The following is an 18,603-nucleotide window of genomic DNA, read 5'->3' on the forward strand; positions in this document are numbered from 1 at the left end:
GCCAGGTGATGAGCGGTGCCTGGTTTCCTTCAGACAATAACGCTTGCCATTCAGGTCAAATAGTTCATTCTTTGTTTCATCAGGACAGAGCTTTTCGTTTCTCATGGTCTGAGGGTCCTTTAGGTGCCTTTTAGGAAACTCCAGGCAGCCTGTCATGTGCCTTTTACTGAGGAGTGGCTTCTGTCTGGCCACTCAACCATATATGCCTGATTGGTGGCGTGCATTAAAGATGGTTGTTCTGGAAGGTTCTCCTCTCTCCACAGAGAAACGCTGGAGTTCTGTCAGGGTGACCATCAGGTTCTTGGTCACCTCCCTGACTAAGGTCCTTCTCCCCCGATCGTTCAGTTTGACTGAGCGGCCCCCTCTAGGAAGAGTCCTTGTGGTTCCAAACTTGTCCCATTTTCGGATGATGGACACCACTGTGCTCATTGGAACCTTCAATACTGCATAAATGTTTCAGTACCCATCCCCAGATCTGTTCCTCGATACAATCCTGTCTGAGGTCTACAGACAATTCCTTGCACTTTATGGCTTGGTTTGTGCTCTGACATGCGCTGTTACCTGTGGGACCTTATATACAGATGTGTGCCTTTCCAAATCATGTCCAATCAACTGAATATACCCAATTGAATTGTAGAAACATTTCAAGGATAATCATTGGAAACAGGATTCACCTGAGCTCAATATTGAGTGGCATGGCAAAGCCTGTGAATACATACCATATCTCACAAAAGTGAGTACACCCCTTACATTTTTGTAAATATTTTATTAGATCCTTTAATGTGACAACACTGAAGAAATGATACTTTGCTACAGTATAAAGTAGTGAGTGTACAGCTTGTGTAACAGTGTAAGTTTGCTGTCCCCTCAAAATAACCTGCAGCCATGTTTTTAACCACTGGCAATAAAAGTAAACTAATCATAGTAAATATTAATGTACTGAAACAGTAGTTGATAGTTGACTTCCAGCAGAGGTAGTAAGAAGGTCAACAGTAAATGGCTTCAAACATGCTTGGGACAAACCTAGATCTATACTCCAGACAAAAACGTTACCAAAAAAAAAAAAATCAAGCAATAAAAATAAAAATTGGCAGACTCCATGGACTACTCAGTGTTTTTCTGCTATCACCTTTCAAGTCAAGTCAAGCTCTATTGTCCTTCTACTACACGCAAGAACACACAGTAGAACGAAATGTCGTATCTCACAGGGCCACGGTGCTACATACAAATTAAACATAATTTATAAATAAATATACGCTGGCTGAACAAATCAAAAATTAACAGGTTCCCCCATCCACACAAGTGAAGTGGATGATGGTATCTTTACCATTGTGCTATTGTATTCTGACAGTGGGAACGCATGCAGTGTTAGTATACACTGATCAGCGCTGCAGCCACTGATCGAATTAAAGTTTTCCAACAGTCCAGTTCGACATAAATCAATCTACCATATGACTTGTCAAACAGGGAGAGCCACACGCACAAATTGAAGATCAGTCAGTCCCTCCTGAACTGTCTGCATTTGTTTCAATGTGTACCCACCTTACCACTTTGTAGACTGTTGGCATGTGTGTGTACAGAGTGTTTTTTAAGCCAGCCCTACACTTAGTATTTTTTTTCTTCATCCAGCAGGCTGAATGAAAGAACAAGTGAGGTGGATGGAGGAATACTCCCTTGCCTGGGACATGTATTCTGAAGTACACTGATCAGTGCCTGCAGTGGATCGGTGACAGCCACTGATAAAGGAACATTTTCAAACATGTCCCTCTGACAGATGTTTTTCAGTAATTGACTTCTGTCAAGCAGGGATGGCCACACACTGATTTAAATTTGTTTGGTCCCTGCTGAACCAGCCAAATTGTTATCTGTGTATAGCCAGCTTAGAGTGGAAGTGGCCAATCTGCTGGCAAAGATTTACTGCAGCTTAGAGGCTGTGGGCGATGGCAAAAGGGCAGCCTCCAGCAAGAAAAAACAAACCATGCTGGAGGCAAGTTACAGCACACAAAAATTTTGGTAGCATAATTAATGTGGAAATATTTTGATCAAGTTATTTGTAAAGTTCCACTTTAAGCTGTGAAAGAAAGCTGCAGCCTACTTTCTAAAAATTACACCACCACTAGTGGCATCTAAGCAGTGACTAAATTTGTCACCCAAATTTATCTTCAAATCTTTCTCTCCCTCTCGAACAATGACCCAGTATTTTTTTTTCTTTTACCCTGTTCTTGAGTGAGAAACGTCCCATGATATCGTCAAGCTAGTAAAATTCTTGCAGTGACAGCTTCTGGGAGAAGGGATCACCAGATTACCCTAGATCAGTTCCTTTGGTCATAGACCTGTTCCCAGAACTACATCTCTAAGGAACACTTTTCCTATACACTGCGTGTAGGCAGGCACGTGGGAGCCAAGGCATCAGCATTGTTTTGCTGAGAACGAAATCCGTGTAAACATGTAGAGAGAGACAGGGAAGAGTGGGAAGTAAGCAGATATCTGTCTAGATTAAGAAATTACTATACAAAGCATGGTTTACTTCACGCTGTCAGTACCAGAACTGACCCATGTAACCCTTTGGATTGATGAAAGCAACAGCCTAAAATGACAAAAACAGGGAATTGAATTGTAGATGCACAATGCTTGTAAACCAGCCTCCTATGCCGCATACACATGACCGGACTTTCCGTCAGAATAAACTGACTGTCTTTCAGACAGAGTTTCTGACGGATTTCCGACCGAACGGACTTGCCTACGCACAATCACACCAAAGTCCATTTGTTTCGAACGCGATGACATACAACGGGACTAGAAAAAGAAGTTCAATAGCCAATAGCTGCCCTTGCATCGTATTTGGTCCGTCGGACTAGCACACAGACGAACGGTTTTCCCGATAGGAATTTATTTCGTTGGAAAGATTTAAAACATGTTCTATTTCTAGGTCCGTCAGACTTTTTGAAAAAAAAAGTCAGTTGAAGCCCACACATGATCGGAATATCCAATGAAATTATTCCATCAAACTTTTCTGCCGGAAAGTCCGGTCGCGTGTATGCGGCATCAGTGTTGCTCATAACATTTATGTAAAAGCATTGTGTACTTTTCTGTACTTTCAGCATTGCAGGCACAGGAAAGGGTGCATGTATTGCAAATATTTTATGATTATTATTGTTTTGCCCAGAATTATACTTTAGCTTATACACCCCTTCACAGAAGATGCTTGGAAACAAACAGAAATTAATTTCCAAAGTGGGCCCTAATCTGTGACTGAACAGCCTGGCATAGGTAGACTGCTTGGGAAATTCTGAAAATGGTGAGTATGCGTATTAATAAAATAAACATTTGAAAGATCATTTATCGTAGTGTGGTAATGAGAAAACATTTCAAATGGGCAGGTTTCCAACTTGTGCCATCTTACCATAAATTCAAATTGCCTTTTAAACACTTTGTAATTTAAGGTGACCATCCCATCACAGGGCCACTTCTACACAGATGGGGGCCTGTAAAAGAAGAGGCAGACCTTCCAGTTACCTGTGTGTTGAAAAACTGCTTAACTGTACTTCCAAGTGTGTACCTGGCCCCATCCCCATTTTGTGGTTCCTTTTGCTGGCTAATACTACAAACATGTCCTTGTGTCTTCGATTCCATTACATAGGAGGCAGGGCAATTAGTCGTTTTACAAAAGATTGCTAGAAGCAAGCTCTTTGGTGCGGCTCAAAGGAAGTGACAAGGACATTGCATTTTTGTTAGGAACATCAAATATTTCCCGCATTTTCTGAAATGGTTCTTAGCTTGAAAAAAAGAAAACAAAGGCAGCCACTATATCTGAGGACTGTAAGCTGCAACATATCACGTTTTTTTTCTAATGTTCAGTTATCCTTAAGGATAAGATTTGATTCTTCACAAATGACAACTGAGTACTCTTCATGTTTCTTTTATTTGCACTGCTGGGACCTTGAAGAAGGGGACATACCCCCTGAAAGCTTGTCCTAAAATATTGTATTTTTGTGCAAATAAAAAAGTTTAGTGGACAGTACACAGTTGTCTGTCGCAAGTGCACTAATACAGCTACAATTGCCTCAAGCATTCTACACAAATGTAACACTTTGTAATGCAGGGCTATTATCTTAGGAAATTAAATTAATTACAGAGTTGCATAATACACTCATTTTTTTCTTTGTGAATAAAAAAAATAAATCTAACGGGATAATGATTAAATAACATGGCATCATTATTTTAGGTTTAACTAACCTTAGGAAAGATTTAACATCAAAATCAATTCTAGATAAGTTGGCCTGGTTGATTATTTTCCTGTTCACAACACTTTAACAGTAGGTTGTGATTCTACGCTTCCAGTAGTACTTACAGCTATTTCTATGGTAGACTATAATTTTATTATTATAAGTGCTAATATAGCACCATCAATTTACACAGTTCTTTACATTTATATTGTACATCCACATCAGTCCCTGCCCTCAAGGTGCTTACAATCTAAGGTCCCGAAGGTAAGCCATACATTATGTAATTTTCTTTACTTTACTTTAACCACAGGTTGATTGAGAGAAAATTGCTCCAATCGCCCTCACTATACTATTGTAGGGAGAACGCAGGGTCAGTCTTTTTCAAGAATATTATTTTCACCAGCTATATATTTTTTTTCTATGAGTATAGTTAGGCTTCATATTTTTATCTTATGACTAAGTAATAAAACAAGAGGATGCCTCTTGCTTTCCTAAGATTTTGACTTCCTTCCAGGCACATGGCTCACTTGGTCTTTTGAGTCCAGATTAATCATTTCTTTGCAGTCCAAGATCAGCTAAAGCATCAAAGCAAGATCAGCTGCAGGTCTCTTCGTATCCGTTCCAAGTAGATTTTTTTCCCTTGACTTGTATTGTAATATTCTCTGTGTTGGTTCATTTAAAGGGAACTTATGGGTTTATAGTCTTTTCTTATAGTAATAGACAATGAGATTACACACATTAGCCATCACCTTCATGAATGAGTGATTCCTGAAGATGTAAATCTGATTTATAATGGAACCATAGGCACCAGTGAGTTATCTCCTCGTATTTATTGTCTTATAAAGAACACTTGTTATTTTTGAGATAAGACAGTAAAGGTGTTTGTAAAAAGTGTCTATATATATATATATATATATATATATCTCATTGATAAGACAAACTTGTGATTGTGAGACGAATTTCCTTAATTAGTTAATGAGTCAGTGTAAATCAAAATGTGTGTTTTATTGTACACACCAAAGTAGAAAAATAATACTTACAAAAATAGTACAATGATAAAATTCTAGTATTGTCCATTTGTTTCAAAAGGTATAAAAATAATTCTTAGCATTAGACCATGTGCTCATGGAATCTAAAATGATTGAATAACCCTTTGTATGCTGAAGAGTAGCTGAAGAAAGTCTGTGTGCTGAAATAGATGGATGTATTCATAGCTGAATGTAGATGCAGAAGAGAGGTCTTCCAGCAAGCTTTTTCTTATATGAACTCAAATTTTCTAAATTCACGCCACAAGAATACACCCTCCTTCTATTCAGAAGTGGGGGCTACTTTTCACTTCTGGTTATATTCAGACATACAGACTTTCTCCTAATGACAGGAAGTGGGGGAAGGAGAATCTTAGACTTTAAACAAAATATCAGTTACATAGGAATATGTCATTAAAAGCATATATAAGATTTACAATATTCATCAAAATCCTGACAAGTTTTAAATGTTTACTTTTTCAGTTTCAGCATGTCATCATCTGGAGATATTAATCCAAAGTTATCATACACACAATGATGGAGAATTCATATACTAAATAAAGTGTAATAAAGCCAAATTAAATTTTAGATATTAGGAATATAACAGTGTTTAAAAGACAACTTAAAGTGGTTGTATACTCAATTTTTTAACTTTTACCTACAGGAAAGCCTATAATAAGGCTTACCTGTAGGTAAAAAAAATATCTCCTAAACCTGTACTGTTTAGGAGATATTCCCCTTGGTATGCGCCGCTGACTGCAGCGGCGCATGCGCACAAGGGGATTCTCGGCCTGAAAATCCATCAGTGGCCGACCGGCCGGAATGAAATCTCCCGCGCACATGCGCGGGAGTGACAATATCGCGGCTCCGGCCACTCACAGCGCCGGAGCCGCGATACCCGGAAGAAACGCAGAGGGAGCATGTCAGCTCCCTCGGCGGGGATCGGGCCAGATGTCGGGGCCTCGTTCTAAGGTAAGTATTTCATAATGAGCTAGTATGCGGTGCATACTAGCTCATTATGCCTTTTGCTTTGCAGGTGTTAGAAAAAAAAATATTTGCGGGTTTACTACCGCTTTAAATAAAACATGAAATTGTATTTAGATCTATTTAGAATTTATTTTTAATTTTAATGTAATTATAGTAAAATAATATTGATACCCTTTATTTGAAATATGTAATTTTGAGGATTTTAATAAACATTATTGATTATTATATATAGTAGTAGATTATATTTTAGTGATTATATTTTTTGTTCTTAGAGATTTTGATGGAAGCCTTGCGAGCAATTTAATCAAAACTAAATTCAAGGGTCAGGTTGTTAGTGGTTGTAAAGGCTGAAGCACCCCCCCCCCCCCATACTTGAGCCCCATCTTTATCCAGCAATGTGCACAAGAGTAGCCATTGGCTCCTGCTGCTGTCAATCATGGCCTGTGAGGAGGGAGTGGGGTGCAGGGGAAAACCATGCTCTGTTTGTCTTATTGACACATAGAGGCAGCTCGGGAGTGAGCATGCTCAAGTGCCTTGCTATGGGGGAACTCGGCAAGGGGGAGGGGCCAGGAGCAGCCGCAGGAAACCCGAGAAGAGAAGGATTGGGGCTGCTCTATGCAAAACCACTGCACAAAGCATGTAAATAAAACATATTTATTATTTTTAAAAACAAAAACGGGATCTTTAAGCCAGCCATCTATGGAGCGAAATTCACTGGTTCAGCAGGGACTAGCTGAATTTCGATCCATGTATGGACTAGCTTGTTATACTCAAGTTGATCTATCGATTGACATGTGTACAACCATCCTGTCGGGTTTTTTCCGATCAGTACCACCAGCTAGAGCCGGCAACACTGATCATTGTGATTTGCAGGCTGGTAAGACTCTCCACCGGCAGAATACAATAGCTCAGGGGGAATAATTTCCCCTTCCACATCAAATGTGTGGCTGGGGGAGTCGGACAATTTTTTTATTTTTTTTTTCATTCACCCCACTGGTTGAACAAAAAAATAGTCTATGGCCTGCCTTACTTTAACCACCCTATTCAGTCTGCTCTGTATGAGGAAAGCATTGCAGCAATGAACATCCTTCTGGAGTAGATGCATGTAAGTTGACTTGACACTCCATTCAGGTTCTGGTAAAGGTAGTGAGCTAATCACAGGAGCTAAGCAGGGAATTAGACTTCCGGGGTGCCCCCAACTGTCATGATTGCAGAAAACCAACACTGTAATCCTTTTTTGCAATTTAAAAAAAATCACAGCTGTTGATTGAAATGGAAAATTAATTTGTAGTAATAATAAATTACAAATTGCTATTTTAGAAATTATTATATAATTTGTGAAGTTAGTGGAGTTTTTCTCAACCGAGAAACTGCCATATGTACACGATGGAGGCAGCAGTGTGGTGAGCAGGACTTGTATGCAGCTAGTTGATGTTCTAAGAGCCAGAAATATTACTGATGACCTAGTTGTTTCTATTCAGTTAGTTTTAGCAAATTAATAAGATGTCTTCTGATAATTTAACAGATAATAAACACTTGGGAGAAGTCAGCGTCTCTTCTGGTGGTATGGCCCCCTTACAAAAGTCCTGCTCCTAATTCAGAATTTGTTACTATGTCTGTGACAAAATAATTATTGCCAGTTTATAGATAAGGAAACCTATGAGGATTTTATGACCAATTTTAAGTTGGCATACAGAGACAGGCTAGAGGTATCAGAATGAGCCTGAAGGGTTTTTTTTTTTCTAAACTTCAGGTTTAGGGCTTTGATTTTACCAAAACACCTGGTTCCTTCCTTATCTTTGACTCCCCCAGTTATACTTCTCATAGATTGTATGTATGTTTTTCAGCCCCCCAAGTATATCATTTTGCATTTATTAATAATAAACCTCATTTGCCACATAGGTGCCCAAAAGTGTGGAAACAATTAAAACTGTTTACAGCTCCCTTTTTTAAATGGGAACTGTTCACATTAACCAGCAGGTGATTAGTTGCTAGGAAGCTGGGTGGTCCTAGCAGCCAACCACCAGCTTGTTCATGTGAAAATTTAACTCTGGCAGCTCCCGTTCTTGCCCTCCATCCAAGGTAGGAGACTGCCACCTACACTATGGTGGTGTGTATGTAAGGGGGAGGGGATAGGAAGATCAGTAACCACAGTTTAGGTGACCGATGACACTACATGGAGGGGTGATGTGAAGGGGCAGAGGGCACAGGACACTACAGTTGGTGGAATGTGATGTGAAAGAAACAGAGGGGAAGAGGACACTACAGTGCTGGGGATAAGAAGGGGGACACAGGGCAGTGCTATAGGGGGAGTGACAGGCAGAGGACACTACAGTGGGGGGGGGGGTGATGATGTAAACGGGGCAGAGGACACTGCTTTAGGGGAGCCTCAGGATTCCTCTATGGGGGACCCAGGACACTACATGGGGGTTGTAAAGGGGGGCAGAGGACACCACAGGGGGATAAGGGGGGAACAGGACAATGCTATGGGAGGGCACAGGACACTACAGTGGGGGAGGGTGATATGAAGGGGCAGAAGACACAGGAAAGGGGGAGCAGAGGACACTACTGGGGGGTGCTGATGTGAAGGGGAGCATGGAAAACTAACATGGGTGGGGGGGAACAGGGCACTATGCTGTGTTTTTATTGGGGGGGGGGCTTTATTCTCCCTCCACCTTTCCGTACTCTGATTTCCTCCATGTTGTCCAGGTAGATCTCAACCTCTGGAGGTTTGCCTACCCTTGCTGTAAATGAAGTGGGGCCTTTTAGGGGTCATGTTTGGTAAAATATCTGGTATGATTTTGGATGTTTTGCATTTCTCTTTGAAGTGAATGTATTTTGGAACATTGTTGCCAACCAGTGGTTCGTGGACCACTGATGATCCATAAAGAAATTTTGGTGGTTCCCAGGGTGGACTGCCACAACTAAATGTTGGGGAAAATGTATACCGCCCAATGTTTCCAGTGGTGTTCTCAATGCTTGCTGACAGTCAATACTGTCAGCGTGCCTTGATATCCGATGTCTCTTCTGTAGTTGCGGCTCCTGTGAACTCAGAGGGAGGCACCAGGAGTAGTGCAGAGAGCGGGAGGTTTAGAAGGAGGGGACATCCAATGGCAGACAGTGGGTGGAGCTCAAGCACATGGCTGGATAAGGAGATGAGATCCAATGATGTGTGGTGACACAGAGGGGGCAGAGAGCCAGAGCATTGTGTGTACAAGAAGATAACTGAAGATAAGCCGGCACTCTGGATATATCATCTCTGGTCTTTATTGTATCATAATAAGTATAAAAAGGACAAGCAGATGCGTTTCGGCACAAGCCTTGTTCACAGCTCTGTATGGTGTGTGTATGGTGTGTATTGTGTGTGTGTGTGTGTGTGTGTGTGTGTGTGTGTGTGTATATATATATATATATATATATATATATATATATATATATATATATATATATATACACACACACACACACGAAAATGCCCAATTGCTTTGTGTTGTCATTGTGTGTACACGGCATGTAAAATTCAGGTTAGTGGTCTGCGGGATTCAAAATTTTGAATTTAGTGGTCCAAGAGGTTTGAAAGGTTGGCGACCACTGTTTTAGAACACCCAAAATACAGATATGGCATTAACCTTAAAGCGGGGTGCCCATTTAAAAAATAAAAAAAATAAGTCAGTAGCTACAAATACTGCAGCTGCTGACTTTTAATAATCGGACACTTACCTGTCCCAGGGTCCAGGGATGTGGGGGATCGAAGCCCCACTCGTCTCCCCCTCTGTTCGGCGGCGCCGGCATTGTACGGCTGTGGCTTCACAGCTGGGCACCCACTGCGCATGTGTGAGTGGCGCCGCGCACAGTGAGTGGCCGCGCAATCATCTGGGACCTGTCACGTGTCCTAGATGATTGACAGGTAGGTAGTAGGAGGGGGCAGAACTGAGCCCTTCCTAAGCAGAGGGGAAGTGATGTCACCAGCCCAGGCACTGAAGGAGGCAGACTATGAGGGACCAAGCAGAAATAGTAAAAATAAAAAAGACATTTTTTGAAAAAAATGATAAAAGATTGGTAAAAAATATATCATGAATTGATAATAGGACAAAGGGATATGTGTGTAAAGAAAAAAAAAAATACATATATATATAACTTTTTTTATTTTTATATTTAAACAGTATATATAAAAAAAAAATCATATACATTTAGAAAAATTATTATTATGTGTGTGTGTGTGTGTATATATATATATATATATATATATATATATATATACATATGTACATGAGATGCACAATACATGCATGTGTACTTGTACCTATCCACAAAAATGCATGCACACATATATACACATGCACGTACCTCTCTGCATATGCACATGTGCGCATGCATATATAAAATCATACATACACAAATATTTAAAAAAACGCATCACTCCTGAGTATATTTGCCTAATGGATATTAGAATGCGACTCTGTATGCATATATAGAGAGTACGCATAGAGAAACGCATGTATAGAGAAGATGCATATCAAATATATAATTTTTATGAGCGGTATGTATGCATACTCACACATAGCAATGGGGATTTGTCAAGGATTAGTCTATATATGTCTTAAATACTTCCTTAAGCCACTTTCACTATATAGAGAGCTTTATAGGTTTTATTGTGGTGGACAAGCCCTGTGGAGTAATAATGAGAATGAATAATAGTCAAATATTTTTATAGTGTTACTATTATAATTATACTAATTTTAATTATACTTTTTACATTTCGGGCTCTACGGTATGTAATCTTGGGTGCATTAATGATTGATGATTTTAACAAGGGGTCTTCTAAAAGGATACCCCAATGTTTTTGAAAGATCCTTTCCATTTTTTTATGCTGAGAATGATATTGAGTAATGAATCTGGTGGTGTGAGTTTGAGAGTGAACTGTGTGTTGGCTCTCTAAGGCCGCGTACACACGGGCGGACTGTTCGCCCAACTTTGTCCGCTGAACAGTGTTTGGGCGGACAGTCCGCTCGTGTGTGGGCTTTCAGCGGACAGTTTCAGCGGACAGTTTGACGGACAAGGTTTTTCGGAATTTCCGAAAAACTGTCCGCTGAAACCTTGTTTCAGCGAACAGTCCGCTCGTGTGTAGGCTTGTTCGTCAAACAAAGTTGCGCGCATGCTCAGAAAGGATTTTCACGCCGAAAGTTATAATGCAGTGTATAGGACGTCGTATTTTTCGTCCCGTCGTACGTGCCGTTCACGTCATCGCGCACGGTTTCAGCAAACTGTTCGTCCGTCGTGTGTGGCCATGTCCGTCCATGCTAATTTTGAGCGGACTGTTTGCCGAAACTGTTTGACGGACAAAGTTGGGCGAACAGTCCCCGCGTGTGTACGCGGCCTAAGGCTTCACGTCAGAGGGGTTGATCCTGAGCTGTTTCCGACTGAGTATCAAGGAATTTGGCAAAGGCTTCCTCTACTAAGATAGAAGGATAGCCTTTATCCTCAAATTTTGTTTTGAACAGAGTACCTTGTTCAATATAGTCTGAGTTGAGAGTGCAGTTTAGTTTTAGGTCGATTAAATTGGCTTTTTGGAATATTGGAAATCCACCTCGGGTGATGACAACTTTGGAAATGTAAATATGAGTTTCCTGCAGTGGGATTGATATAGTTTTTTGCAAAGATGCTATTGTCAGTATGACAAAGTTCAAGATCCAGGAAGGATAGGCTATCTGAACTGGATTCAAATGAGAACGATAGACCCAGATCATTGGTATTACAATGGGTTACAAAATCATCTATGGGTGGTCCAGTCTTGTCCCATATGATGATAATATCATCTATGTAACGGCCTATATAGATTATGTGTTCTGTATAAGGGTTTTTGTTCCAGATGTATAGGTGTTCCCAGAGGCCCATTGCCAGATTTGCGTAACTGGGTGCAAAATTGGCTCCCATAGCTGTCCCTTGAATTTGTAGATAACATTTTTAATTAAAAGAAAAATAGTTGTGAGTGAGGCAGAAGTTAGTGGAGTCTAAGATGAACTCTGCTTGTGCAGTTTTCAGAGATGGGTCTATGGCTAAGAAGTGTTTTACAGCTCGGAGGCCAACATCATGGGGGATAGATGTATACAAGGAATTTACATCCAGAGAGACCCACTGGTAAGTGGGCTACCAGGAGTACGTTTTTAAAATGTACAACAAATGTGTACCATCACGTATATAGGTTGATAAGTTTTGTGCCAGAGGTTGCAGGAAATGATCAATATAGATGGAGAAAGAGCTGGTTATACTCTCTCTCGCAGCTACGATGGGTCTACCTGGGGGATTTTGGGAGTCTTTGTGTATTTTTGGAAGATGGTAAAAGAGTGGAGTATTTTATAGTATGTTCTGGACAAGAAGGAGGCTTCTACTTTAGTAGTAATATGATCCCTAAGGGCTTGCTTTATAAGTGCTTCGGCTTCTAGAGAGAAAAGGGGGAGTGGGTCATATTTAGGGTTTTTTATGTATTTTTATTGGATAATAATCTGTTTGCTTCATTTACATAGTCGTCACGGTTTTGGATTACTACACCACCCCCTTTGTCTGCTGTCTTAATGACAATGGAGGTGTTTTTGTTAATTTGTGGAGGTCCGAAGATTCTTGGGGGGTAAGGTTATTTTTGTGGCGCTGTGGGGAAGAGGTAGATTTACATAGACGTGTCTGCATATACAACCTGATAAAAACTTTGTATGTACGGGCCTTTGGCATGGCTGGGATTGAATATAGATTTTGGTCGAAATGGAGTACGTTTCACTGGAGGTGAGGGACCCCCTAGCAACAGCCGTTTAGAGGTGAGTTAAAAAAAATTCCCTTTTGTTTTTTTTTTCCTGTTTTTTTAGGAATAATAATGATTTTATTTTTTTGTGTGCAACCCCACTTTAAGGAAAAAGTGGTTTCTTCTTCTCTTCCACTGTAACTTTTATAAGAGGTCACTATGCACTAATCTGAAAGTTTTGTTTTCTTTACAGGAGTGACCAGCTGAATGTAGGGGACTACATTAAATGTGTAAATGGCATCAACCTTACCAAGTTCCGTCATGATGAGATTATCAGCCTCTTGAAGAACGTTGGTGAGCGCGTGGTTCTGGAAGTAGAGTATGAGCTGCCTCCAGTCTGTAAGTAACACACATCATAATGAACATAGCACAGAACATGAGCTGAAATCAATATTGAGTCTGTAACTTGCCTGCAAGTCAATCTGTCAGATTCTACTCCTGCTGATATTTTGTATCTTTAGCTGTTTGGATAGCATGGGAAGTAATTACTAGATGTTGTGTTTGGACCTTATTCATCTGCTGATTAAGGCCTAGAATAGCATTTACCTTATCGGTTGTTTTACAAGTCTCATTTGCAGTACTGGTGATAAAGTCTACTAATTAATTCTATGCATCTGAGTGGCCTTGGCGTATTCCCTAGTTATGTTTTATTTGATCTATTGTTTTATGTGTATAGAATGCTGCTGGATTTTCATTTTTAAAGCTCTGTTTTGCTTTCTATGTGTCAAACACTGCTCATGCTAAATCAGCTGACTGCTAGTGTTTAACACTTTCATGTCCAGTAGTCATCAACCTTCATGAGCAAATCCAACTTGCAGTTTCAGTACACATTGGTGTACTCAATGACTTTGTAGTTGCTTTCCATGCCAAAATTAGCCTGGGTATATTTTATAAAAAACATAGAAAGGCAATTCTAGTTGTTTTCATGTGTTATATGTATATATTCTGTATAATATGTATGTATGTGTATATAATTTTTCCAAAATGATTAACTTCTATATTCTGAATCTTAGGACCCCAACATACAGTGAGGAGGGAAAAAAGTATTTGATCCCCTGCTGATTTTTGTACATTTGCCCACTGACAAAAGAAATGATTAGCCTATAATTTTAATAGGTTTATTTTAACAGCGAGACACAGCATAACAACAAAAAATCCAGAAAACCGCATTTCAAAAAAGTTATAAATTGATTTGCATTTTAATGAGTGAACTAAGTATTTGACCCCTTGCAAAACATGACTTGGTGTTTGGTGGCAAAACCCTTGTTGACAATCCCAGAGGTCAGATGTTTCTTGTAGTTGGCCACCAGGTTTTCACACATCTCAGGAGGGATTTTCCCCCGCTCCTCTTTGCAGATTCTCTCAAAGTCATTAAGGTTTTGAGGCTGATGTTTGGTAACATGAACCTTCAGCTCCCTCCACATATTTTCTATGAAAAGTACTTAGAACCCCCAAACATATACATATTTTTTCAGACACCATATAGAGTCAAATAGCGGTCGTTGCATTACTTTGTCACACCGTATATGTGCAGCGGTCTTACAAGTGCAATTTTTTGGAAAAAAAATACACTTTTTTTAAATAAAAAAAATAAGACAACAGTAAAGTTAGGCCATTTTTTATTTATTTTTTATATTGTGAAAGATAATGTTACGCCAATAAATTGGTACCCATCATGTCACACTTCCAAATTGTACCTACTCATGGAATGGCGACAAACTTTGACCCTTAAAAAATCTCCATAGGGAGATGTTTAAAGATGTCTGCAGGTTACCACTTTTGAGTTTGAGAAGAGATTTAGTGCTATAATTATTGCTCTCGCTCTAATGATCATTGTGATACCTCACATATGTGGTTTGAACACAGCTTTCATATGCGGGTGCGACTTGCATATGTGTTCACTTCTGCTCATGAGCTCGATGGGACGGGGCGCTTTACATTTTTTTTTTCTTATTTTACTTTTCTGCGTGGGGGCCATCTTTCCCTTATTCGGCATCCAGCCTGTTAGGGGAAAGGACCCAATCGTCTCAGCCATTATCGACTGCTCCAGTAAATGGTGGAGATGGCTGGAGCACGGCGCGGGGGGGGGGGGTCCGGTATAACACCGGTATTCCCCTTCAAACAGCTGATGTACAACTGAGGTGGACAGTCCATAAGTGGTTAAGGTCTGGAGACTGGCTGGGCCATTGTAGGACCTTAATGTGCTTCTTGAGCCACTCCTTTTTTGTCTTGGCCGTGTGTTTTGGGTCCTCGTCATGCTGGAATACTCATCCACGACCCATTTTCAATGCCCTGGCTGAGGGAAGGAGGTTCTCAACCAAGATTTGATGGTACATGATCCCGTCCATCGTCCCTTTGATGCAGTAAAGTTGTCCTTTCACCTTAGCAGAAAAAACATCCCCAAAGCATGTTTCAACCTCCCGGTTTGACTGTGGGGATAGTGTTCTTGGTGTTATAGTCAACATTCTTTCTCCTCCAAACATGGCAAGCTTGAAGTTATGCAGGCCATACACGGTCGAATTTCGAACGAATTTTCTTTTCAAAATCAGAAAATTCGTTTTTTTTGTGATCCGATGATGCCACCATTGATTTTCGAAATTCGGCCGACCAAGCCTTCAATTTCACCTCATGTTGCTACAGAAAAGAATTTTCTTGGCTGGGAATCTTCTTTTCTCTCCGTACATTTTCTTTTATCTCCGTACATTTTCTTTTATCTCCGTACATTTTCTTACGTTTCTCGCACGATTCTCCCATCATTGATTAGAAAATCGTTCGTTTTTCTAAAAATTTCCAACATGTCCGATTCCTCAAATTTTATTTCTGCACGAAAATCGGCTGTTGCTGCAGCCCACTAATGGTGCGAAATTCATACGAAAATTCTTAGATACGATTTTCGAAAGAAAATTCTTTCGAAATTCGAACCGTGTATTGCCGGCATTAGTCTCATCTGACCACAACACTTTCACCCAGTTTGCCTCTGAATCATTCAGATGTTCATTAGCAAACTTCAGATAAGCCTGTACAAGTGTTTCTTTAGCAGGGGGGCCTTGTGGGCACTCCAGTATTTCAGTCCTTCTTGGCCAGTGTGTTACCAATTGTTTTTTTGGCGACTATGGTCCCAGCTGCCTTGAAATTGACAAGATTCTCCTGTGTTCTGGGGTGATACCTCATCATTTTCATCATTCAGTGAGAAAGGAATCATTATACACTCAAACAGAACTGAAAAACAAATCAGTGTTCAATCCAAATACAGCAGGAAACCAATGTTTGACAGCTTTCAGTAAAATGGTGGAAAAAGATTTGAGAAAACTCAAAGATAGTAAAAATAAGAGATCGAATAATGTATGGAAAACGATCAAAAAATTGGGAGACAATAAAGAAGTAGTGATAAGGCCAGCAGACAAGGGAGGTGGCCTAGTGATTCTGAATAAGAGTGACTATCAAGAGGAAATGAAAAATCTACTACAAGTCGAGAATACATATAAAAAATTGAAGGGCAACCCGAAACCAAGATATGAAGCCCAACTGAAAGCCTATGTGAAAAAAGGGCAATTAATGGGGATTCTCAATGACAAAGAGGCCGAATATTTGGTGTCAAACTCAACCAAAACACCTGTTATGTATTACAATCCAAAAATACATAAAAGAGTAGATAAACCACCTGGAAGGCCAATCATCAGTGGTATAAATTCTGTTTTTTCAAGATTGGGGGAATACCTAGACATCTTCCTGAAGCCGTTGGTACTGAAGGGCAAGTCCTATCTCAGGGATAGTGCCCAACTTATAGAGCTTTTGAACAACATCCAAGGCACAGACCAATATTTACTAGTTACTATAGATGTAAACTCGCTGTATACAAGCATTGTGCAGAAGGACGGTCTAATAGGAGTAGAAAGAGCACTACACAAACACACTAACATGAAACAAGAACAAGTGCAATACATCCTAGAGGGCCTTGAGATGGCCATGGCCTGTAACTATTTCTGGTACGGACATCATTATTATGTACAGACCACAGGAGTGGCTATGGGTGCACGGTATGCACCAAGTGTCGCCAACCTGTTGATGAATCTGTGGGAGGAGGAGTATATTTACTCAAGGAAAATACCCCAGCTAAAGTTTTTTCGACGGTACATTGACGATCTAGTGATCTTGTGGGACGGAACCCCAGAAGAATTTGAAAGATTTCTATCTAATCTGGATAACAACAAGTATGGACTCACATTTAGTGGGAAATGTGACAAACAAAAGATAGAATTCCTTGATCTAGAAATCTTCAAGAAGAATGATGTTCTTCACACAAAAACCTTCTTCAAAGAAACGGACAGAAACAGCTACATCCCTACTTCAAGCTGTCATCATCCTAAATGGAAAGCAAATATACCAAAAGGACAGCTTTTAAGAATCAGGAGGAATTGTAATTCTATTGAGGATTTCTCTTCCCAAGCAGACAAATTGGTCGCACAATTTGTTGAAAAAGGATATAAGTATGAGTCGTTGGTTAAAATAAAAACTGAAGTTGGGAACACTGATAGAAATACTCTGATAAGAAGAACCATCAAAGAAAAACAAAAATTTGACCTAGCGTTTATCACCGGATACAATGTACAATATTATGAAATAGAGAAAATAATAAAAAAATATTGGCCCATCCTTCAAGAAGATAAAGTATTGTCAACCATCCTCCCAAAGAAACCAAAATTTATCTATAGGAGAGCGCCGACACTACGTAATATGCTAGCACACAATGTAGTCGATGGCCCTAAGAATAGTACCTTTCTGGAAGAATTGAAAGGGTTCTATAAATGTAACAAATGCTTGGCCTGTAGGGCTAGCAAACCCCAACCTCGAAGGAGGAAAACATTCAGATCTAAAACAGACCACACAGAATACAAAATCAGAGAACTCATTACATGTCGGAGCACACACGTGACTTATGTGCTGGAATGTCCATGCAATTTACAATATGTGGGCAGAACCACTAGACCACTGTACATTAGGATCAGGGAACATGTTAATAACATCAAGAAGGGGTTCCCTAATCATAATGTATCTAGACATTTTGATCTTTTCCACCATAGAGATCCTTCTAAAATGGTATTTTATGGTATCGACTGTATAAAACAAAATTGGAGAGGGGGCAATATGACCACCCTTATATCTCAGAACGAAACCAGCTGGATATACAGATTGAACACCTTGGCCCCGAAAGGGCTAAATATCGACATAGACCTCAACTGCTTTATAGCAAACCCATAGACAGTAAGGAGGGACATACCTTTGTCCAGGGCTTACTGACTGCTAGAGAAGTCCTAAAGTCCCCCCCTATGCATATACATATGAAACTCCATGGGGTAGGTGTAGGGGAACTGATAAGGATGAATCTCTAATCTAATAATGTGGGAATAATCAGGTCATGAACATGAACCTATCAATGAGAAGAAGTAAATAATCCAAATTCCCCATTTGAGGCCTATGGGATTCTATTTGAGAATGAAGAGTAAATTTAGTTATAAAAGTAGGAAGAACTTCCTGAATACTGATAGGAGGTTCATATATAAAAATTTAAAAA

The 18,603-nt window shown here is 40.0% G+C and overlaps 1 protein-coding gene across 13 annotated transcripts in view; it reads left to right on the forward strand.

Moving 5' to 3' along the window:
* The window catches only part of GRIP1 (glutamate receptor interacting protein 1), an 837,005-nt gene that overhangs the window by 528,632 nt on the left and 289,770 nt on the right, over positions 1–18,603 (forward strand). For all 13 annotated transcript variants that reach the window (XM_077469661.1, XM_077469651.1, XM_077469652.1 and 10 more), the window contains one exon: positions 13,225–13,370. In XM_077469661.1, coding sequence (XP_077325787.1) covers positions 13,225–13,370 — 146 coding nt within the window. The remainder of the gene's footprint in view (positions 1–13,224; positions 13,371–18,603) is intronic.

The sequence above is a fragment of the Lithobates pipiens genome, unplaced genomic scaffold (genome assembly GCF_037356315.1).
Source record: "Lithobates pipiens isolate NorthernLeopardFrog02 unplaced genomic scaffold, aLitPip1_a1.2 Scaffold_8, whole genome shotgun sequence".
In the NCBI taxonomy this organism is placed as follows: domain Eukaryota; kingdom Metazoa; phylum Chordata; class Amphibia; order Anura; family Ranidae; genus Lithobates; species Lithobates pipiens.